Consider the following 25,436-nt stretch of genomic DNA (forward strand, 5'->3'; position numbering starts at 1 on the left):
CTAGAATTTTTTACGGTTCCCCCCACGAAACTATCATACGACAAACACCGACCTCCACCAGTTAACTAATACACGCGGTAATAAATAAAGAGATAAAAAAATTGGACTAGTGAAAAAAATACGTTCGCGTTCCGCTCAAATGATCCGAGACAGGGGAATTGGGTCACCGGATAATGCGTCGCAAAATTGAATTATTCCGATATTTTTATTGATCATTTTTTTCTTTCGTGGGGAGTGGAACGAGGTCTTATGTTCTAATGAGGGGAGAAACCCGGATAAACCGGGGATTAAATGTCGAACTCGGCAAAATAAAAAAATAATTAGATGAGTCAAAATTTCAAAGTAAAAATTCAAAATCAATCAGATTAGCGCGTTTGTTTCCTTCTCATTGGATAGACATTAGACACTATATAATATATAATTCCAGTAAATGATTTATTGAAAGGTAATAAATCATAGTCCGTATTAATTGAATAATTCCTTCCCCGATGATAAATCATTTTGGCGGAATAAATAAATGTTTGGCGCGATCTTTCTTCTGTGAAATGCATTCTCAACTGAATGAATATTAAGTGGTTTTGAATTGATCAGTTGCGTGTCATAATAGTGATAATAGATCGAAATTAATTGACTGATTGAGGCGGAAAAACATAATAATTTCCGAGAATCTTTGATTAAAAATTTTTTCAATTTAATTTCTCACTCGTTCCTGCAAATATCATTCCCCAAACAAATTGCTAAAAATATTTGTTTACAGGAGCGTACGATCGTCAGGCCCCATAAAAATTAAATTATTTCGGCTTATAAATTAAATTGTCTCAGTTTAATTTTCAAATTTCATTTCTCCAATTTTTTAAGGTACATTGTGACTCTGAATTCCTTTCCTCGGGATTGAATAAACCCCCCGTGTCCCCCACCAATGAAGAAATCACCCAGCGGGTGCCCCGTTTTCCCCCCCGCGAGTCACATTAGCAATGAACACACGTTGAATTATGAAACCGAGTCAAATACGCGAAGAGCTGAGTGAAGAAGTTGAGTAAATCGGGGATAAAACACTATCGGGGACCACCTGTACGGTCGTTCGGTAACCACTGTAGCGTATCGTGAAAGAGCAATTAGCCGGAATTGAGCCCGACGATTGGATAGGTACATCCAGTTGCCGCCGCGTTTGCTCAACCGCGACCAAGTCCCTCCCCGATAGTGGGTACACGCACGCAAACAGGGCCGAACTCCTCCAAAGGATTTTTTTTTCAATCCCCGAGTACAAATCACATGCTAATTACATCTAGAAGACTCGCATAAATACATTACTCGGGGCTAATTGCGCTGCCACGATTGCGGGAATGACTCAACAATTTTTATTTGGGGTGAAACGGGGTCGTAAGTTGAGAGTTATTTCTCATGATAATTTTTATTTATTTTTAAACGTCTATTCATTTATTTATTTAGTTACTGAGAGCTAGAGAGAGCGGATCGGGGAATTATTTGACGAGAATGAGATGGAAGTAGTTGTTCAAATAATTTGTGGAGTGAAAAAAAATTTAATGATGGTCTTCAACCTTTTCCTGTTCCTGGAGACATTCTTAATCGAAATGAGGGAGAAGTGGACCTCGTTGAAGGTGCGAACTGAAGACTCTTGGAGATTAATATCGAAAAATTAATTGCTCCTTCACCGCACTGTGATCAGCAGATATTGACGGCTGTTCTCAGTTAATGTGAAATTTTCGTGGGGTAAAATATGGAGTACCAGTGGGATACATTCAATTACTTTGAAAAAAAATCGCTTCCCAATCAGAATTTTCAAAAAAACGTCCTGATTAATCATAAGCTAAACTAAATGACAACATATTTTTCCGTTAATATTAATTAGAAAATAAATTAATAAGTAAAAATTTTTCGAAACGTCTTGTAGCGTATAATTCCAACAAATTGCGGGCAAAACTGACGGAGCATTCGAAAATTGATAATTGATTGCATCTCACTCGTGAAGAACGCGAGGAGTTACCGCGTAGGTATAAATTATAATTGAATTAAGAGGCCTGAGCTCTTAATTAACCCGACCGAAACGGATTCACTGGGGCGCGACCCCCGGGTTTTATTGCGCTTTACCCTAGTATTGCCGAGCTCCATCATCATTATATCTTTATCGTTTTTCCCCATCTCAATGCTTGTTTCGTACAATTTTTTTATCCCCCCTTTTTTTAAAAAGAACCAGCCTCTGTCGCGTTTTATACCATTGGGATAATTTACAACTCAATGGAGCCATTGAATCTGTTTTATATCCCTCATCTCCTGAGCCTTTGTTCTCGCCCTTTGACGTGCGCCGAGAGTGTTGGACAATTGTTTTTGTCTAACCGATTAAGTCTCTGTAAAAACCCCTTGAAAACAATTTTTTTTCCATTTTTCATAAAAGAACTGGCTCTTCCTTGAGTTGACCGTTTAAAGATCGAATATTATCGCGACAATTGGGGATTGGAACCCCCCGGGATTTTAAAACCCCTAAAAAATTTATATTGAGATGATTCTCTCGTTTAAAATAAAAAAAAACGCGAATTGGCCCCACTCGTGGGAATTGAAACGTCTTGGGTTATTTGTTTTGACTCTGTTGGTGTGGCAAGTCCGCTCCGCCCAGCTTGTTTTCTCGTGTTCTTCTCCCCGCTCCTCCTCATGTTCTCTTTCCGTCGTTCGTTCACAATTTTTACTTGTTTTTATCGTATGCCATCCAGCTATGGATACAAGAAGACCACCGAAAATTCAAACCGTTGGTTTTTACTCTCAATACCCGACGCATGAGAGAGGGAGGAGGTGGAGGGATCAAGTGAGTTACCGAGTCAGCGGTGCATGAGCGGTACGAGGATCAGGATACTCCTTTCAGGAGTCTCCATTTGTATCTGTCGGGCTGGCTACTGTGTTTAAATTTGTTTTGGTTGATTCCCGGTGGAGATTTCACGAAAAAAAAAAATCCACAAAGAAAAATTTATGGGCAAGAAAAATATATAAAAAGTATTTTGTGCGAATCTGATTCGTATTTAAAAAATATAAAAAATGTCTGTGTTGAATATTCGGTAATATATTTTGTGCAAAGTGGGAAAATATAGGGAATGGGTTTCTTTATGTGCGCCACCATGCGGTGGCGTCTCTGTACTAGAGCGTCATCATGTCCTGGACGCGGTTTCCTCCCTCACATCATCACCTCGAATTTGTGCACAATCCTGTGACCTTCATCAATAGTATTGAGTGAACCACTAGTGCATAATAGAAGTGGGGAAAGACGACAGGGAGAGCGAGGTTACTCGACCACGTACCATATAATTTTCACCATGTGTTCGTTATCCTTCTGAGCAATACGATATCCCTTATTCCCCGTTGAATCCAGTACGAAAACCACAGTACGTGATGAGGAATGCTCATTCTGGGTCAGATACACGGGTGGTAACCTAGATCAATTCGATGAGCATTTCGTCATTGAAACGTCAGATTTGATTAACGATCGCGTGCCATAAAAAGATATCTGTTTGCGATACAGTGATACGAAAATGAGGGATTAATGCCGGGGGAAGAACGTTTGGCAAAGTGAGAAGAAAAGACGGTGAATACCTCAATCCACCGGAAGTATTCAGCAGCCCATGGTATGATGGATATGTGTTTGAAGTCACGATCGAGGTGTTAAAAAATTTTAACAATTGCCTAATGCTTCTATTATCAATTTCAGAAGTCAAGACGAGTAGGAACAGCACTTTATCAATCACGCTGGTGCGCGTGGAATTTGATCAAAGTCGAAACTGTGTCGAAAGAGATAGTCATCGGTTTTAGATAAACCGTCAGCTGATCCACCATGTGTTAGAAATAATGGGCTGTTGACAAAATTGGTCAGACTTAATTTATAATTCATAATTATTAGTAGAGGAATTAATTCCGCAGTTCTTATTTCATTAAAGACAATTTTTCCGTAATTTTATGGTGCAGTTGGGGCATCAACAGCCAGAAATTGTTTGGTTACGGCAGCTGCAGTACTGGGACGCCACCGCGAGGTGGCGCAGCGACTACTTCAACCTTCGGATACTAAATATTGAATAATCATCAACTTTGGAAACTTTTCCATTTTATAAGACTCCACGTGACAATGACGATCATTATTTTTTTTATTTTCCGAAGATGATCTATCACGTTATCACCGTCGATAACCACCTCTCACATTTCATAATTGAAAGAATGAGATAAATGTTCTTTTATAGAAAATATCTTGCGGAATGCGAGAGATCAGCCGGTCTAAAAATAAAACCCGTCGACATTGTCCACGATGTTTTGTATATCAATACAATGAGAGTGACAAGTCGATGGGGTCTTGTGGGTCCTTGCTCGTTGCTCACCGAGTGATAACTCGTTGGGTCAATATAACGTCAAACTGTACGAATACATTGGCCATCACTCGTGGACTGTTAAAGTGAACCGGTGGGGAGTGATTTCGCAAAAAAGTGTAGTAAGCGTTAAAAAATCTGGCGCCAAAAATATTTGCCTGACTCGTATAAATTCACGCGGCACCTTCAATGGCCGAGAAAAAAGAGAAAATAAATATTTGTCGAATCAATAGTATCAGTAATAAAAAGCGAAAATTAGTGGTTCCACAGTTCCAGGAATTTACACGATATTCTTATTTTTTTTCGGGAAATTATATAGTTGTGTAAATTAATGTATTGATATGCTCTCATTCGCGATCGGGAATTTTTTTCTCTGCAATTATTTCCGCGTTCAGGTTTTTACGGAACTTGAAGAACATTTTTGAGGTTTCACTCGGGGATTTTCGCGGTGTTTGATACCGTCACGTTGGCGCCATTGCGCTCAATACCGATAATCTAATCTATCGATAATAAACCAACGCGGCCCCGTACCAACTCAGTGCGGATATCGTTATAAAAAAAACATCAACAACTAACATAGACATCTGAGAAATAGCGGTGGGATTAGTGGGAGAATGGAATTCACCGTCAATGGATACATTGATTAGCCAGAGTGGAAAAATAAATGTAAGAATGAAAAGAATCGAGGAATGCGATCCAACGCAAGTCAATGTGCAAGAGGTTCTTGATTGATAAAAGGCGCACTCGTGTAATTCCATCAATTTACACAGTCACTGATCTTCATTTGAATAAGTGGTAACGAGGGGAAAAAGGAGGGATTAAGGAAAATGAATTGGTTGTGGTTATTTGGGTCAATTGCCTCGGGTATGAATTTATTAACATTTCAATGGATTTTTAAAATGTATTCTTGGGAAAAATTTTAGGTCGAATGGGGGATTTTTCTCGAAGAGCACTCGGAGGATATCGATAGGTCAATGGGACTGCAGAGGAAGATATTTCCATGACTCAAGAATATTCAGTAATTTAAATAATTAATCCCGAATAATTTACAATTTTTTTCGAGGACGTAAAAGCTCACCTGGATATTTATGTCATTTTTACCCTGTGGGGATCTTCCAAGCCAATTAAAAAATTCACTATTTAAATTGACCAGTTTTTGGTTTATAATGAGGGATAATTTGTGATGAGAGCTTTCGTCAATTATGTCACGAGGAAATAATATTCTTAACTCAACGTGGGAAGTACAGCACAAACAATAGGGCAGGTTTATTGCCTCCAACTGGGTCAGGTATTGGCACTGCTTATCCACCTGTCTCCCATCGAAGCCCGCTATACACGTCTAGCTATGTTTTTTCAAATAAATATTCAATGATTCTGATATCTGTTCCATATCTTTGTTTATACTCGTCAACTTCACCCTTTGGTGTTGTGGTCTACATCCACGTATAAATAACCCTCTCACGTAACCATCAGACTTCCACAAATCAACTACCAATAATTATCAAAATTATAATTAATTTCCAAATCCCCTGATGGTCCTATCACGCCCCAAATTCATCTCTAAATTTTCCCGCGGTATTTCTGGACAACAGAAATAATTTCCAAACTCGTTTTCAACTTTAAAAAACCGGAAGTTGAATGATTTCAATCTACAACACCGGGATTCTAAATATTTTTCGTCATCATGTCATTTCAGTCAAGCGTATTACCCGCCCTCCCCCTAAATCCCCAAAATTCCGTTCAAACCAATTTCGAACGATCCCATTTCCGGCTAATAAGTCACCGCTGCTGTCTGTCGATCGACAATTCCCCCAGGACATCTCTATACCCTCGACATTGACATGACAGTGCGTCAAGATGCCGGACCGAATGACCGTCGACATGTCCCTGTTCACGACAAATTTGCCAGGGGCCCTAGAGCCGTCTGCCCTCCCGTGTCCCACCGGGAGATCGATTAGTCAGTCCGATCCCTCGGAGAAAAAACGACCTGACGACACCTGGCAATCTGTCATAAACAGGTAACGCTGCTGCGATCGTCTTCTGAAATTCGTTTGTCAAGATGAACCGCACACCAACAGCCGCACCAGCGGCACCATGAATTATTCCCCATGACATTTACGATCATGGGGGTGCAAATTTCTGGTCAATGGGGCTGTAAAAACTGCGGATATATATTTTTTTTTCCACGAGTGTTGTTACTCAGCGCAGGATAATCTACCGCGTGGATTTATTACCGATGACCCGGGGAAGGTGAATCTTGTGGTTTTCGGGGGATGTTTTTTATTGGCTGTGGGGAGTATCGATGTTGCGAGTCTATGCGATAATGAGGATCGCGGTTACAACGGTAGTGCCCACAAGGGGTCGTATACACCCGAAATTTCAATTCTAAAATTGATTTTACGTTTTTGAAATTCACGTCGCGGTAAAGTCTAGGACTTTCATTACCAATAAATCACTGATTAGTTCTATTATTGTTATCGAATATAACTCGCCTCATTTTTTAAATAAATTATTTATCGATTTGTTTAATTAATAAATGGTATGTGCTCGTCGCGTAATCCGCTGTCGGTTATTTAATTCTCATCCTCGCGAAGGGCGTATTAAAATCAATTATGACGCGAATATTCAGTTAAATTTAACTATTAGCAAATCATGAAAATATATGCCATCACCGAAGGTATTAATTCCCCATAAACACCACCATAAAACACACCAGAGCTGTGCAATTTTCCCGGCGATCCATTCGCACTGTGATTATTGTCAGTTGGTTAAGCCCACGTATCGACTGCGCGATTAGATTCCGAGTTATTATTCTCCGATTGAATGTGTAATTGCAATGATTCACCACCAAATAACCGACTATTAGCGGTGGCTCCGGGTCGTGCGCACCGGCTACTTCATCCGGCTAATCGATCGGCAATCATGGGCCATTAGCCGGCCATTCAATGCTGAAAGGGTCCAATTAAAACACGGCTTGTTCGTAATAACCAGGTGAAAGTGAGAATTACGAAATTTCCCAATAACTTTTCATTCCGAGATCGAAAAAAAACGAGAATTGTCCAGTCATCCCGGACCATCTGCCCATCACTCCCGGGGAAGATGTATCACACGACAATGGGATTTAAAAATGAGGGTCAATTGCTGGAAAAATTATTAATTACTCCGGAAAATTTAATTGGAAGTCAATTTTTGTAGGGAAATAAATTTTAGGTCATTGTTAGACCTCCAGGGATTTAAATACAAAAAAATTGTGGAATTTTCCTTTCTGGAAAAGCCCTCGAGGCTCAATGGGAACTGTCTCAATCAAAAAATTGTTTATTTAAAAATTAAAATCCTCCCCTCGGGGGCCTCGTTTTCTCATCAATGAAAACGTACAAAGAATGGTACATTGTCGTGAAAGGTACAGTCCAGGAGATTGACGATGCATGTTCATCGGTGAGGGCTGTGTCGGCCTCAAGATGTTTGTTTGGTTTTCCCACGAATGAATGCCGTTGAAGGATCCTCAACGAAAAAAGGTACCTACAATCGCGCATGTCAAGTGCCCAACATTTCCAGTGCTTCGTTTTGAGTTGTCCTTCTCGAGACTCACTCGGGGATAATACATGATAGTCAGCTGTCTCGTTCAATGTGACAATGTTAAGGTACATCAGAGTTTAATTAAACGTCAAATACTTGGATTAAATTTTTTTTGGGTTTTTTAATACGAAAAGAGAGTCGTCAGCTGGTGAGGAATTTTTGACGTCGGATATTTCGATTATTTTGGTGGAAAAAATATGGAATCGAGTCATCGGTTTATCACACCACACCACGAACAGTTAGTGGGAGTAATTTTTTGTTTTTGCAGAGCGTGACAACGATTACTCGATAGCAGAAACGAAAAATAATATCAGACGCGTGACAGATAAAGCTCATTGGTTCACTCTAGCAGACTGCACGGTACTCAGTGTTATCAGTGGAATGCATCAGATTATTTATGAATATTTTCCCTGAATTCGCTGCCAAGTTTTTCGTAACGTCAATGACGTCGTCGCATCACTCACCAATCAGTCCGATAATCACTGGCTAATTGTGTTCGGAATTTCCGAGGTCCCTCCGGACGTTTGGAATGAAACAACAAATACTTAACTGAGTTAATTAATTTTTGAACCGATTAAAAAAATTCGTTATCAATTTTTTAAGTGAAAATTAATTTTGTGAGTCTCCCTGCTCACGTCTCCCAGGTCTAGATCAACGAAACAGAACTCTAGCTGTCATGATCATTGACGATACTAGATTACAGTCGCCAGAAAGGAGAACAACCCTCCGACAGTGGGGCTGTTAGGTACGACGAACTTCCACCCCCTTCCCACCCCCCGAGAATCGAAGTTAGTTCATGAATTGTTGAAGGGCCTTTATGTGGGGTCGTCGTCACAGCCAATCGATATCTACACCGTGGAATGCCATTTCGATCTAAGGGGGTGATATCGTGCGCATTCAGAGTTCACTGTCCATATAAAAGGAAAACACACAGGGGATATCTATAGATACCTTTTGATGAAATACTGCACCGCCACGATAATGCTCCGTCGTTATTGTCGTTCCGCGGATTTATTGATAACATTTGCGTGAGCAGCTATTGTTATTTCCTGGATTGAGATGAGATTTTTTACATCGATTCAATTACCCCGAAATTTTTTGATAAGATTACGTTTTAGAGATATTTTGCGAAATTGCCGAGGAATTTTGCAGGACAATTAACGGAGAGAAAAATAGTAAAATTACGGTAAAATGCGGATAATCGTGTGGAGAAGCTGGGCTTGTCGTTGTTTTTGTCTGTGACTCAAAAAAAATGGAGGAAATGAAAGATTCATTTGGGGAGAATTTGGGAGAGAATTATTACCTTATTTTCGGGTACTTTTCAGCCATTTTTTTCTCCCTTTGGGACGTATGAGTGAATATTCTGGGGATCACGTTTATGAGGGTTGAACGACTCGACGATATGGAATTGCATTCCTTTCGAGCATTGTGTTACCTCAAAGGATCGATCCGGGGCACCATTCATCGATATATCCGGTCATCGGACTGAAGATAAGGGGTAAATATTTAGACTAGTGCACTGACCCGTCTCAATATCAGTGTGGATGTTGGGTACTGTTACGAAATGACGTAATTTAGTGGAATAAGCATATTCGATTTTTTTCGCGATTGATTTGTATTTTTTTTTACAAAAATCAAAGCCCGGGATTTTTTTCAAAGAATCCAATCAAGTTAATTATGAGATAAATCTGAGAAATAAATATTGAAGGATTAAATTGCGTTAAAAAATTAATTCCAACAAGTGTTAATTGAAAATTAAGTAGAATAACATTTTTTCAGTCGAACAGCTGATGAAAAAAATTCGAAAATGAACATTTTTCAATGGAAACAATTCAATTAATCCCACAAACACTTGAAAAATTTTCACCGTCATTCATTCAATCTCGTTGGCATTACGTTAGCCTCGAGGGTGTCAGATTTATGCGACCAGCGAGAAACGAGACCCCCCCTTTCCCCCCCAGAGTTCGATGCCCGACACACCAGAATTGTTATACCCGACAAAACAACAGCCTCGGGGATTTTACCCGCGACAAGTCAGCGGAATAAAGTTTTTCCCCGGGTTTTCGGTTGAGTTCAAGGGATTCTGGGCGACTGAAAAGTTGCTACCAAACTGGAAATCCCCATCCCCCATCCCCTCACACAGAATTCCGTCACTTTGCGGAGGGGTGGCGATAGGGGGAGAAGGGACGATCGACTTTTCTGAGGACTGAGTTCAATCTGTAAACAGGTCTTTCAATAATGGAGGATCGTTACACCCGAGGGAGCTTCGATGCTGTAACTGTGTGACGAAAACTTCTGGATTAGGGGGAGGAAAGAGGGGGTGAACTGGGAGTGAAGGTGAATATTCGTGACCGGATCCAGTGGAAAATTCAGAGGGTGGGCAGACATTCGTGGAGTTGTCCGCGAAAAACAGGATTTCCTACTATTTAATTTATGAATAAATTGAGGAAATGGATAAAGAAATATTTGAATCAATGGGGGACCTCACACGACCCGATTCCCATGAAAATTTTATCCTGAAAAATAAAATCGATCGATCGACGGTTGTTCCGCGCGTCAATCTCAGGCGGAAATCCTGCGGTGTCCGGACTTTTTGTCTTTAGTCCTTCTCCGAGACTATCAGACTATCTCAAGCTCGATAATTACCCGTGCGTTTCCCCCTTCCCAGGGTGACACGACAATCGGCGAAAAAAATTTCAGAAAAAAAAAATTGGAAGAACTGCAGTGGAATCCCCGATACATCTCGCTCCAAAAATATTTACCAACATCCATCGATCATCAACTGGACATACAGCCTCTCAAAATCGTATTTACCCGTCTCATTGTCATCCACTCATCCATACCGAGTCCTTGGAGCTGAATAAATCACGGAAATACAGCCGCCAAAATATTATTATTGACAAAAAACTCATCTCCGGACACTTTGACTTTTGGTCGAGGCCATCTCGCTCCATCGGGGCCCGAAAAATCTTCCAAAATACAGAATTCAAGTGAAGACAGTTATCGAAATAAATGATCAATAAATATTGAGTGGAATAAACTGAAAAACATTTTTTTTTTCGACTGGAAAAGTGAATATTTAACAAATTGAGAAAATTAGGAATTTTTTTCAAGCATTTTCAGGTATTTCGTGGTGTTATAAATATTAATTCACAAATATTATTAATATTGATGGTGGACCCGGACCAGCGAAGGCGAGGGCACCTCGGCATGCGTATAACAGAGCATTGGGACCCGGTCGTTAATCGAAAATCCATTACCATTATCTCCAATGGTATTGGACTTCTCTCAGGGACTCATCGCGCTCCCGTCTAATGCGCGTACTCAAAAAGCCCGGAATTGTGAACTAAAATGAGCATAAATAAATGAAAGCGAGCAATCAATCCCGGTATCGATACTCACTAATTACCCCTAAGTGATCGACCCCGCAATAAATTAAAAAATTATTCATTAGTTTGTTGCAAAGCGAGTCATCTACACATTTTTATTTAAATGAAATAAAAAAATTGTTCCACTTCGGCGCGATAAAAAACAGTCGTCCAAAAATCGTTCAACAATTAATTCAGGTTAACAAATAGTTAACAAATAATTGATTAACAATTCCCCATGTGGTCTTCAAAAAATCGTCACAAATCGATTGTCATATCGATAATTGCCCGAATGCCGTCTTTTCTCGCTCCACGTTATTCAATATTTTTTAATTAGCACATCAACACCCCGATGTTTAGGATTTGACTGACGTAGCGCATGATTGGATTCTGGTTTTACACTTTTGCTTGTGATACGGAGTTGAGCGTGTGCTGTGTTGGACAAGTGGTGGATGAGATGAGAGGGCGAGGCGCGCACTGGTCACCAGTGGATAATTGCTGGCCGCACACCACTGGTTCAATTAAAAAGTCAATCAGCTGCCTCCTTGAGCCCCTCTCAGTCTGCATGACGCTCCATTGGGAGAGTCTTGGTGACGTGAAACACCTATCGACCAACGCTTCGACGTGTTATCCCAGATTCACCGTATATTATTCACCATCGCAAACTTGGTACACGACAGGGAGGCATCGCTCGTCGTGGGAAATTTTCAGATCGATCGATCAATCGGGGATAACATGTATCGAAATCGTGGCGTTGGGCTTTCGCGGCTTCCACTGGCATTCCAGGGGGCAATTTCTCAAATTTTTTTCGAATGATTTTCAGGTGCACTTTGACGTATCGAGAGAGAAACATTCACATGTGGACTTTAAAAATTTATTGCTATGAAAATGGGGATTTTAAAATAATAATTGCATTAATTACTTAGTTCAATAATCATTTCATCTGTCGATAGGAAAATGCAACTGAATATTTCACGCGAATAATTGTTTTTAAAAATAAAAAAAAGGTTTGAGGATAAAACATTAGTTTCTAACAATTAAAAAAATATGAAAAATCGACATTTTTGTGGGGGGATTATTCCAGTGGAGCCCTTTTCGAGTTCTTCGATTCTTCAACTGAAATATTCATCGCCGAAGGGAATCATCGCATTCACCCTCTCCCAAATAATCCACAATGAAAATTTCCAATATATTCCACCTAATATCCTTTACGATTATTGCTCCTCACCATTCAATTTGAGGACAATGGACTCCTCAACACCGGACTCTCCCATCGGCCGAGAAAAGGGTTATTGCCAACGACTTGTGAAGAAAAAAAAAATAGTGGGGGACACCCAGAAGGGTTCAACCACATCACGGTTGAGCATGCATAAAGGTAATCCAACGCGCGTATATTGAACTTATGCCAACGCGTATTATAGTTTTCCCTCGTGTACCCGACATATCCTTACGGCAGTGGTGCAGGCACGTACAGCGCTGCACACCACTGCGATAAAGTAAATCACATTAATACCGTGAAATTTCATTCGTTCATGAGAACGCGACGAAGTCAAACGTGGGGGACATTGGAGAGGAAACAGGTGTTTGAAATTTTCTAGGATGTCGTGCATCGAGATATTGTCCTGGCTCAGCATTCGCCATTGCATCCGGTGTTCGAAGGAACTGATATTGAATAACGCACCGCAAACTTTCGATTAAGTCATACGAAGTGAGTTTAACACGAAAAATACATTGTCTCAAGTGTTGGGAAGGTTCTGGGATTTTTTGAGAGGTCCGGGGTCTAGGGTAGGAGTTGACTAACAAATGTCTATGGAATTTCGATTGATGAGGTATATTTGAGGTTGTGACGTCGTTTAAAAAATTTTTTCGTGTTAATTGGACCCGATTTTTGCTCAATTTTGGTTTAAAATGGTCCTCCGTAATTTAAGATTAATATTTTCCCGGTAGAAATGACTCCCGAGGTCGACATTCCCATTAAGCTCTGGCGCAGAGTCGATACGGATTTTATTCGTCGGAGTTGTCGGGCCATTCCAGCACTGGGATATCGGAGAATACACGAGGAAAGAAGTTGAATCGGTCTATTGCACTCTTAATACGGAATTTTTTGGTGAAACTCCAAGAATTCAGAAGCATATGCAGCCGCATTGAGAGAAGAGCTCGGGTATTGTGAAGCTCTTTGGGTATAAAGAGGAGTTTTAGGGGGAATAAAGGAATCGTGAATTGGATGGACAATTGATCGCTTTAAAAGTAGTTGCGTATACGGTACGACAAATTGTCGGTGATAAACGTGATTTACATTGTGGGATTTATTTGGCTTTTCAACGGGTGGGGTGCGATGAGTTGTCAGCTGGGGCTGATGGAGTGAGTGGATCAAGTACCAGGTGAGTGAGACGAACTGGAGTGTCACTTCGTTGACCCAATAAATGGCCACACGAGGACCAATCAGTTGGGATTTATTTATTGCTTTCAATAATTCAAAGCGAATAATTTTATCTTATCGAAAATTATTGGAGTTAATAAATTACCTCATCGGCGTGAGACCGGAGCAATTTTCACCCCATCGCGTCCTCCCGAATTAATTCAATTATTTTATAAAAAATATGTTACACTGTTGCACTACGGAATGCAGTGAACGTTCACTGGGAATGAAGTAATTCTGCTGACCGTGAGGACAAAGAAAAAACATTAGCGACAATCGCAGTAAAATATTTCAACGCCTCAAAGACGGTAATTTTTCATCTCGAGTGAAACATATTTTCCACTCAGGAATTTCACAAGTGAATTTTTTGAGATAATTCTAACGTGACGTTATTTGTCTTTTTTTTTTCACCCGGGATAATGTCCAAGTCTCGTCGCATATTGCTTCTTCCCAGGAAACTCAAACTAACACAATGGTCTTCCAATGGTCGGTGCATATATGTTGCAACGTAAACTCCTTTGAGAAAACGCTAAAATCCTTCCTGTGTTCGCTTGTTATTCATATTAGCACATGCCTCGACGAGATCTACAATATTTGTGCTGGCTCATATGAGGCCCACATGGGTCTCCCTCGTTCCCATTGCCGCTCACACGTCACATGTCCCACTAGAAACGTTCACGAAAATTTCGAAAAATTATCAAACAATATTTTCCCTTTTCCCTATTTTTCAATTAATTTTTCAATCTAAATTACGGTAATTAAATTTGGGATATTTTTTTATTAATCGTGGGGGTGGGGTAATTGTAACAACTAAGCAGTGAAGATCGATCACCGATTGATTGTAACTGGCTCATCCCCGAGGTATTTTAATTGCGCCATTGAATTTATCATGAATGTGCTCGTTATCGTTGGTAAACGTATCGTCTGATTTCCCGGGCTGACAAAGTGTCGACGATAAACCGTCGATGTGAATTGGATGATTCTGTAATCGATACTGGTCGGTACGGACGAGGTTACCGATGGGTTCGGAACGATGGGACTGGGCCTCTGCTGGCAGTGACAACTGTCCTGTCACAATTTTCATTTTATTCTCAATAATTTATCCAAAAATGTATTTTATTCTCGACCGCAATCATCAGCATCAATTACGTCTTCCCATAAGTCACTGCACACCATAAATAATGCTGTGCCTAGTCCTGGAGCATCAGGAAGCCCCAGCGCTTGTATTGACTCTCTTATCGCCTCTAATTCACGGTTAATTAACTAATTTCCACACGTGCCACTGGATGACAATGAATATGAGATCAACGTCCCTCTGCTTAGGTACAAACCCATCGCGGTAGATAACAGACTCACACCGATAAATTTCCACCCGTCAGCCGACTGACATCCTCACAACAGATGCTCCAAATTCACATGATCAAAGTACTTCGATTGAAGTTGAAAAACAGAGTGAAAAAGGGGGAAAAAATAGCTGAGGAATTTTGTGATTAGATCAATGGGGAAGATTAATTCAATCAACTTCACGTAATGGATATTATTTTTTTTTAATTACAACAGAATATTTATTAATATTCAAACGTGTAAAACTACGTATATGAACTGCACCCCTCGAGATAAATAATTCACTCCGAATTGAGGAATTTATTTATTTTTTTTCTTTGTGTTGATGCGTTAAATGGGTCGAGTGTATTTGTCTGAATATTCCACATCTCGTAGCGGGTAAAGTTCAGGTATAATAAGGAGGGGTCCTTCAGTGGGCCAAAAAATGGGGTTAAAAAAATCCTGATGTATTGCAGCGAGCGGCAGGAGCCACTGGGATTAGAAAAATGGGGGGTCTTCGAGGGAATGAGAAAAAAGTGCTTTTTCAAAGGAGTTGAAAAAACTAAAACGCACCCAGGGAGAGGGATACGAGCGTGAAATCGTGTATTGAGGTGTTTTTTTTTTTTATCTTGCAGCCGTTGGATGGGCCAAGCACAGGGTGGCACTCGTCTCTCTCGCTCTTTTACACTCGAAAAGTCGTTACGTGACGTCGTAACGAGGGTTGATTGGGTCTTGAGAACCTCGGGACACCGTTGGGCGAGAAAAAGGACACTTTTCTACGTTCTCGGGGAAGTCGCAATTATACTGCGCCGTACGCGGTGTTTTTTTACGAAAACCTTTTGGATTCCCTTCGGCGAGAATCGAGTAACAGGGGAAAAAGGGGTGTAACACGAGCACTATCGAACGGTTGGGGGTGAGACTGAGGGGAGTACACTGCACGCCATCGACACTCCCAGTTTTGGGATGGGATTTTTCGGAAAAAAGGGAGTAGCGAGTGATTCGACCTTTTTGGGAAGATTTATTTGGACGTGTGTGTGAAAATATTGATGTTGGTGCTTCCGAGGGAGAGTTTAATAGGTTAAAATTAAAATTTTGATTTTTTTCTGTGCTCAGAAACAGAAAATTGAGGAGAAAAATTTAATTTTTGCTCGAAGGGGGCGTCACATCGCATGACTTTGGCGAAACCTTGAATTCCAGTTTCAATTAGACAAAACAAAGTACAAAAAAAGTAATACTACACTCACGTGCTTAGAGTGAGACGCATCCAGGCGCGTTGCGTCAGCAGCGTCGACGCATTGCGTCGGGCTGGCCTTCGTGTCTGCTTATGAAAAACCTCACAGCCCACCCTGACCACCCGTCTTTGGCATCACCCCCAGAGACCCGTCAAATATCACTGTAAATGATACCAAAATCCAGGACTACCCTCAAATCCCAATTTAATATGTACCCCCACTCAACAAGTACAACGCTAATAACATCTGTTCATCACTCGCGATTATTTATTTTCAAACTCGTGTAAATTATCCCCCCTCCCCGACAGTATCTCATATCGTCTAGTCATTGAGTTTAACGATTGATCACCGATACTTTCCCCGGACACTATCCACTGATCAAACAATTCCACACGTGTGCAACACTCACTAAATAAATAAATCCACCGTTGATAAACAAAAAATCCTCGATGCCCTTATCACCCGCGAGGTCGATTCTCCAATCGATCTCCACCGAATTTCCCTCAATCCTCGCACATCGACTTCCCGATTGTCGCTGGATGTGTGCCAGCTTCATCACCTCGCATCCCTCGATGGCGATCGGTAGGACACCCCCAAAAAAAAAAATAAAATCCAGTCGCCGATTCACCGCCAAATCCGCTCCCCCGAGTCACCGACCACCCGCGACACGAAAAAAAAATCCAAATGCCAATTGACCGGCAAATTCGCTGGACGGGACCTCCAGGAGTCGTCTCCCAACTGTCGCACAATCACATAAAAAAATTGCTAATCACAAAAAAAAATTTTTTTCTCTCCTCTTTTCGATTTTTAAACTTAACCGCTGGTACCTCTCAGCGAACACAGAGACTCGCGCGAGTCAGCCCCACTAGTGTTTCACTCACTCGCTTACCTGGTGGCAGTGGCCTGGTGGCTCTCGCCTAGAGAATATTTCTTCCCCCACCACCCTTGCACACAAAACGAGCCATCCCTCCACCAGGGCATATCATGCACGAGTCGCTTACCCCCACTACAATAATTCTCCATCGTCTTCACTCCCCGTCCCGATAGCCAACAAACTGCAGGAGGCGAGTGCTGCTGTTGGCGTGTGTATAGAGGGAATCGGAGGTACCGAGTACCATCACTTGAGACAACTGCATGGAGGGATTATACTGTAATAAAGAGAGGACGAGGAGTGAGCTGCCGGTTACGAGACACTCCGCATCGGGGAGACGCGTGCCGGACTGGATTAACATCGACATGATGATTCATTCGGTGGAACGGGGTGGACAATGGGGGGTGGATGACACGATAACATTTTTTTCTCCGAGGATTTTCGATATTTCGGATTTTTTCTGAGGTATTTTCGCGACCGACCGCGACTTCGGAGGGCCACCGGGGCTGGGGGGAGATATTTATGGATAAATAATTTTTTTAGCGTTTTGTTTTTTAATTATTTTATTCAAAACCCTCCAGAAGTTTTTTTTATTCAGTTCCAATTTTATTTTGGGTTTTGCAGGGATTATATCACTTGAGTTGTTCATTTAATTGCACATAACTTCACGTAAATTTAATTGATAAATTATTTTCACAGTGTAAAACGGTGAAATCACTGGGCAATAATATTTTTCGAATATTGACACGCGTTGACGTTAATTAATCGAATGTTTATTGTTCATGTTTTGAGCGGTATTGTTGCGCAATCAGTGATGAATATGCGGGACGAGGGAGACGAATGTCAGGAGAGGAATCGGTCTGGGGGAGTTGAGAGATGGATGGGAGACTGAGGCATGTGTGGTCGAAAGACTGGTGACAATATACATGTTTATTGCGAGAATTATTCATCGATAGGGAGGGGAGGGAGAGGGAGGAGGTCGAGGGAAAGATGAAGAGGTGGGGGCGATAATCCAGAGGCGAGAGCCGGTCTCCGGATGACCAAAAACAACGGATCTTCCATGTGAAACAAGCCGAGAATACCCGAGCGATAATTAATTATCAATCGACGCCCGGTGATTGTATTTTAGTGACGCACGAGCCTCGCGGGAATAGTCCGAGACGATATTACATTGCGGTTGTGTCACTCTGAGAATTTCTTCGCTGAAAATTCCCAAAGTTATTTAGTGGAAAATTTTTTTTCTCTGCGAAACCAATTATCCGTCTGTTTTGTGAATTAAAAAAAATTACGGGTCAATTTTGGGTGAAGAATAATTGGCCATTAGTGATCAACTATTCTAAATAACGTTGCGTTGGTATTTTTAGTTTAAATAACAGAAAAAAAAAATTATTTTGCATTTTTTCCCATTTTGAATGGATAGAAAAAAATGTATTTTGAGAAGTCAGAGATGGTCGGATGAGATAAAGAACGGAAGAAGTTGAAAACAATGGACACGAAAGGCCCCCAGAATTTTCATGGTTCGTGAAAAGAGAGAGAAAAAAATTTTTTTATTAGGGTCCGGTCTTGTTAATTAGTTGGCCTCCGCAACGTCAACCGTGGCATCTTAACCTGCCAACAAATGATAATGGTCTTGACCAATTCTCAAGAGTGGCTCAATTTCACGGGGTTTCTATTTCAGTATCCCAACTTTTTTTGGTTCCCTCAGTTTTGGAATTCTTGGTAGAAATTCCCGTGTCGCCAAAATCACCGGCTGGGGAAATATTTCAGCGTTTTATTGTGATGGAAAAGAGCTCCTTAAACAGCGATTAAATTATTTCTGGAATTTGTCCAATTATAGTGACAGTAAACATGGGCTCCTCTAGATTTTCCGATGACTGAGGAGAGATTGTGACACCTGGCGGTACAAATGGGCAGTTTGAGACGATAATTTATTTGGCAATTGAATTTTAATGGCCTCCACCACGACTACCCACCAATAAATTCATTTGTAGATCTACGAAAAATTATTTCGATCGTGGGAAGCTCAGTACAGGGACGCCACCGCGTGGTGGCGCCCTATACAAGTGGGCCTGCCAATTTATTTTCATTTCTTCGGATTCAATTATCACCGATTGCCAATCCAAGACCGTCCTCTCCCCATTTCCTATCCAATCCCGACCATAAAATCGAAATTAATGTATTCTAACCTAAAAATGATAACAAATAGTGCACATTTGCTTCTTCGAAGAGCCAAATCTTCCGAATAGATTAAGACACTCCCAACGAAGCCGAAGAAGTCGTAAACGAGATCGGTGCGTTTGATCATGGCAAAACAAGGATCCACTCTAATCTGGGCCACTGTTCTGTTGAATCTCCAACTCGTGCAAGATCGGCGAAGGGCTCAGGGAGTCGGTGCCAGGCTGTCGCTGAACAGTTAATTACTGCCGAGGCGACAAGTGGCGATGTTAGAAGTTTCACCCAGGGAAATGTGACCTTTCCTGCACCTCTGTAAATCATAGAACAATACATCACGGTCCCTTTGTTCTTCCCCGGGGCAGTTGTCCCTCTGAAAGTCCCTCTCACCCGGTCTTTACAGCTTCTGCTCTGCAATCGACGGCCGACTGTTGGCTACGGCTTGTGAAAAATAAATAGACACCGAGTTGATTCTGTGTAAATTCGATGGAGCTGTGATACCGGTACCGTACGGTTATCTACCAGCTTTCTTCCGATAGCCAGGAAGTTATCTGGACCACTATCTGTCGGATCGACGCTAAAGAAAATTCCTCCGATCGGGGGACGATTGCGACCGGAGGAAACATCTTCATTTTTTTTTTCTCTTTCACTTGGTTTCAGTGCTCGATATTTTGTTCGAGGAATTTTGTGGTGAGTTCCAACGATGGCATCAGCTGTGGATTTCTCATCTTCCGGAGTTGATGAGTAATTCGGGGTTTTCATCGCGATGACGAGGGAATGGGCTGAGGTCACACGACAGACGAATGATTTTTCTCGATTTTCGAGTAATCGATGTCTCTCCACGTTCTATGGTGCCTTAATAAAATTTATCGAATGACCTTCGACCTATCGCTCTCCCCGGATAAATAATTCTCTCCCAGCAGGTGTTATCTCGCGAGATTTAGGCCATTTAGCGATCCATCTTCGCCACATGCGATTCATTGAGAATCGATCACTCGCGATATCGCCTGCACTCACCGATCCCTATCCGGTTATGGGATCTTCCACTATCTCGCACGATAATCGCAGGACGATTTACATTATTCACGTTAATTTTACACTGAATTTGTCGTCGCTGAATCTATACCAATGGCTAAACCGCATTTTAATCAGTTTGCGGTTGCGGGAGGGTCTTACAGCATGAGTAACTCAACTCCCGCACACGCAATGGCCTCTCAGTGTGTACCCCATGTGTTACATTATGGACTTCTGATATTACCGAGAGAGCACCAGTCACGATCGAGTTTCCAAGTTAATTTTTTTTTCTCAATTCGACGTGATAAATTGGTCGATCGATTCCATCGATCCATCCATCATTAAGACGAATAATGTGGACTATGATTTATTTATTCTGGGGCTTCGGAATCGGCTTTCTAATTATAGAAAACAAATATTGATTTTATTATTTATTAATCGGAAGAGAAAATTCATAAGTTGGGATTTTTATTGTTTTTTTTTCGCTGAAAACGAACGAAAAAAATCACTGAAAGAACAATAATTTGTACATTTATGCGTTTCTCATAGCAAATAATTATCTCCTTCACTGCGGCTAAAACAAATCCGTAAAACACACGTATACTCTCAAATGACTGATGGAGAGAGACGTAAAAATCACAGCCGTACCCGCCCTATCCACCATAATAACTCGAAGGCAAAAGACGAAGAAACGTTTCAATTATCGTTTGTGCTCTGGAACGTGGGATACGCGGCCTAGGATTTACCGTCGACGCCTTCTCTCAGTATTGCCGCGAGTTGCGACGAGGAGGTCGGGGCCAGAAGGTCGGAAGGCCGAAGATGCGGGTATACCTTCTCTTTAACGTTTGAAAGAAAAAAAAAAAGGGCTAAATTGCCCGAGGCTATCACACGGGTAATTCTTCCGTATATCGCGCGATCTTATCGCCAGTTAAATCGACAATTTACGTCTGCCGTCGAGTCAATTGATTTATGAAAACGGTCGGACAAAAATTTGACTAGCCGGAAATCAATTCTGACGGCTGGGTGATTCATCATGAGTTCGGAAGGGTGAGGGGAGAATTTGGGAAATTTTTGCGAGTGAGTCTTCTTGGGATTTTTTGGAATTTATTCAGAAGAATTCAATTAATTTGCTGGATTTCTTTCCTTCAAAAAAATGAACTGAACTTCAAGAATAAATTCCCCTGAATTTTTTCCCTTTATCAATAATGCCTCCCCCCAAAAACCAATGAACAACCGCCTAAAATTCACAATTTTTATGTTTGAAAAATCAAAAATTTCCCTTCGGAAAATGAAATAATTTTCTTGCCGGCCCAATCCCATAGGAGAACGTTCCCAAATAATTCCCACGCAATAGAAAAGTTTCCTCGTTCAATAATTTAAAGTCCCGACGATTCGTCGTGAATCCCCCCACGACAGGAAAAAAATATAAATAATTCAAGAAAAAATTCAAAATTTAAATGATTCCCGGCGTAAATTGCGGTACATCACGGTGGACCAGGTGAGAGGCTGAGGAGCCGATTGGGAAATTCCTGGCCTCGAACTCCGTAAGATTCTCCTGGACAGATACTGGGCCTATTCACCTATCGAATATCCCGCGAGCCCGGGCGCCATGAATTTGGGTCGAATCTAATTGGCGTTCCGATTACCAAGAAACGATTACAACTCTTCTCTCTTTTATCGTTATTATGATACTCATGATTTTGAGATGGGCATTATATAGTTTCCCCGGACGCCTGAGTGCCTACAACTCGAAAATAAGTTGAATTCTCGAGTTAAATTCTCACGTATAAATCCAATCAGAGGTGACAGGTAAATTGGCAACTATTGGATTTCATTTCTCATGAATGTTCCAGCCAATTTGACTCTGGGGTGTAAAAAAGGAATTTTTAGATAGGAATCAGTTACCCAGAGCCGGAGGGTCTCAACAAAGTGTCCACACGCTGACACCGGTTCGCACTTTTTATTGGATTTTTTTTATTCAATTTTTTTCCCCTCTTTTTGATGCTCGAGCCATTCTTCTTGGGGTTTTTGAGATCTCTTAATAGCTCCGCGATTTATAGTATTGGTATGATACGGGGGACGGGGGACCCACCACAGTTTTGCGACACCGGGGATTCGAGCTAAAATAACAGTAGTCCCTTTTTCAAAGACGGGACTGCCAGCGGCTGCTTGAGAAGAGACTTCTCCACTCTGCAACAATAACAGAGCGCGTGTGGTCGGAGGAGTTTACGTTTTTATAAGTGTGACATGATCCAACCACTTGCAAATTCCCTGAATTATTGGCCGGGATTTTTTTTTGAAAAATTTATGGAATAAAAAAACACAAAATATGACGTTCACCCGCAAAAAAGTTCTGGAACGATGAGGTTGGGCCCGAGAAAATGCCAAAAACTGGCGGTCAATCAGCAAAAAAAAATGCCCCATGCAATTTAATATAATGTGGGCAATTTTCCAGGTACCACCGTAAAACGTACTAACACCTCGTGGCAATATTTGCAAACAGGTAATAGACGGGTTAGAACGGCGCCTCGATAAGTGGCGCGGACATGTCATTCTATCCGACTATTTGCACAGCATGAGACGAAGTTGCAACGGGTGTGAATGGATTTTCTGTTCACTCGAAAGTGCAGAGAGTTGCACATATTTTTTAACGATTTTAAAAAATCATCCCGGTGATCAAATATTCCACTTACGCATCTTGAATTTTCCCTCACTCAATATTTCATTTCCCCCCGATAACATCGAAAGCGGTGAAATGTCGAGCGTATTTTAATTCCAAGGTAAGTGCAATCGATATCACTCTCAAGTACCATCGAAGAGTTTTCTGCAGTCGTAACCAGACTAACAAGAATTCCAAATGATAATTTTGATATCACCACGTGTAATCTCACTCATTAATCCAGTGCAATTCAGTAACAATAATCGATAGTCGAAGGGATATAAATACGACGGAATGACCGGTGAAAATGCGATTGTTCGGCTCGACTTGATACATCGAATTAATTCGTTGTTGTCCGGGATTTATTTATCCCCCCGAGCGTCGATGGATTTTCTCCCATCGTATTGAACCGATTATTGCGTCATACGAACTTGACAGGTGCCTACAGCCACCTCCAGTCAACCAAAGTCATAATTTAATTTCTCTTGTTATTAAAAAAAATACCTGACCCAGTACTTTCACGAGAATATTTTGTTTCAACGTTGACTTTAATGACGAAACGACTCAGTATTCACCGGATATTGATTGATTATTTACTGAGCTCGTGTGAATCCCTTGAAAATAATTTTTCCTATTTTTTTTTATGATCGCGAACGTTAAATAAAATACAAGTGCTCGAGATCGGCACGCGTTCCCTCGAAAAAAATCGAAATAAAAATTCTACCAAGATGAAGGCCAGATTAGCGATTTCATCGTAAAAACTATTGTTATCACTGATCAATATCTGTGTTGTAAAATTCTCGTAAACTACTGCGGAAGTGGTTACTTCCGGTTTTTTCAAAGAAACAGAAGTCTCCGCAGTGAACGTGACGCTTCGAAATTGCGCCAATTAATTTCTCCTATCGATTGCGATCGCGGGAAAAAAATCGATATCGTCATTTCCGATTAATTGACGTTTAAAATGGTGGGTGAGGGGAGATGGGAGGAGGCGATAGTTGCACAAGTTGGGCACCTGGAATGCGCAGTGTCAACATAACGTACAAACAGGAGGTGAGGGATTCACGTTGAGACGACGTTGCATCTCACCAACGCACGACTAAAAGTGTTTACCCTGGGGAGTGACTTTTACGTTTCGTGGGGGATGCAGGGGGGTTTCCAGATTTCTGGATACAGGGGTCCTCTTGTCCGGGGAATGATACCGCGAATGAGAGGAGCCCTCGCAGGAAGTTGAACAGACAATCGTAATTTTCGAGGGCTCACCTGCGGGTGGTGAGCAAATAGGGCTGAACGGGGGTCATATCGTGTCCGCAAATAATATTAAGGGGGTGGTAGGGACAGTGAGATGATATAATTAATTATGTTATGGTTTAGAAGATAATGGGAATGATAAAGGGATTTTTTTATTCATTTTTTCGAAAATTAAATTATTTTTTCTTGTTGATTGTCATTTTAATTTGAGTCGGGATTTTTGGCGATCGGTTTACTCGATTACCCTCCGATTTTTTGGGGGTTCAAATGAAAAAAGTGCAGTTGTGCTTGAAAATCCTCCGATATTGCGAGTGATTAACGGAGAACGTGGCACGGTAGCCGGAGGTTTTATCTTCGTGGAATAAAATGAGCATGAAAATGCCGATTTCACAGGCATGAGAAGCGATCAGTCGGCCCGGAGGGCTCGATGGGCCGGCCAATGCCAGGGGAACTGTCGGCTCACGACGATTAATTCTGGGGTTGGGAGTTGTTGTAATGACCGGGCGCAGATGACACGCTGCAAGAGTGGCCGATATCGAGGGGCACTAAAATAGAGTTCCTCCTGTGTATTATTCCAACTAAGCCCTCTCCACTCGCTCTCACCGATTTTTTTTTATGAAAACTTTTAGAAAAGCGCACAGTCATCTACCCTAGAGGAAATAAAATACACCATTAGATGAAGGAAAATACTCGAAAAACCCATTCAACGGATGTTCTTTTGATGGTGCAACAAGTGTGTTTGGAGAACATGTCGAAAATACAAATGATTGTATGCAGGTGAATTGGGAGAGATTTTTTTTGGAAGGGGAAACATGGTACTGTTATTTTCTGATGGGTCTCAGCGGGAAATTATGAGAAAAATAATTACGATATTTTTCCATTGAATTTAGAATTAATAAGAGAACAAACCCAGCCAAATATTTTCCTATTTAATTGGCCCGTTTTCATACCAACACAAATGAAATTTCACCTCATAAATTAATTGCTCGATTCCACTGCTCCTCCGCAAATATTCCCACCCCCTCAAAAAAAAACCGCACCCCCAAAACCCTCTGTGTATTGACCTCAAATTTTTTTTCTTCGCAAAAACCGTAGTCTTCAAAAAAAATTCATTCCTCAAAGCCCAGTCCCAAGTCCAACGCTTAGTCTCAACCCCACCCTCACCCCCTTCCCGCTGAACAGGGGTAAGTCCCCGG

General features: G+C 41.3%; 1 protein-coding gene across 3 annotated transcripts in view; it reads right to left on the bottom strand.

Annotated features, from left to right (window-relative positions):
• LOC135170543 (fibroblast growth factor 18) overlaps window positions 1–25,436 on the bottom strand; it is a 68,905-nt gene that overhangs the window by 16,130 nt on the left and 27,339 nt on the right. Inside the window, exon 1 of one of the 3 annotated variants that reach the window (XM_064136468.1) lies at window positions 16,289–17,266. The exons of the other annotated variants lie outside the window; for them this stretch is intronic. Within the exon in view, the coding sequence (XP_063992538.1) occupies window positions 16,289–16,308 (20 nt within the window). The 5' untranslated portion in view covers window positions 16,309–17,266. Of the gene's footprint in view, window positions 1–16,288; window positions 17,267–25,436 lie in introns of those variants that run through there. 3 annotated transcript variants of the gene reach the window in all.

Source organism: Diachasmimorpha longicaudata, chromosome 17 (assembly GCF_034640455.1).
Source record: "Diachasmimorpha longicaudata isolate KC_UGA_2023 chromosome 17, iyDiaLong2, whole genome shotgun sequence".
Taxonomy (NCBI): Eukaryota; Metazoa; Arthropoda; class Insecta; order Hymenoptera; family Braconidae; genus Diachasmimorpha; species Diachasmimorpha longicaudata.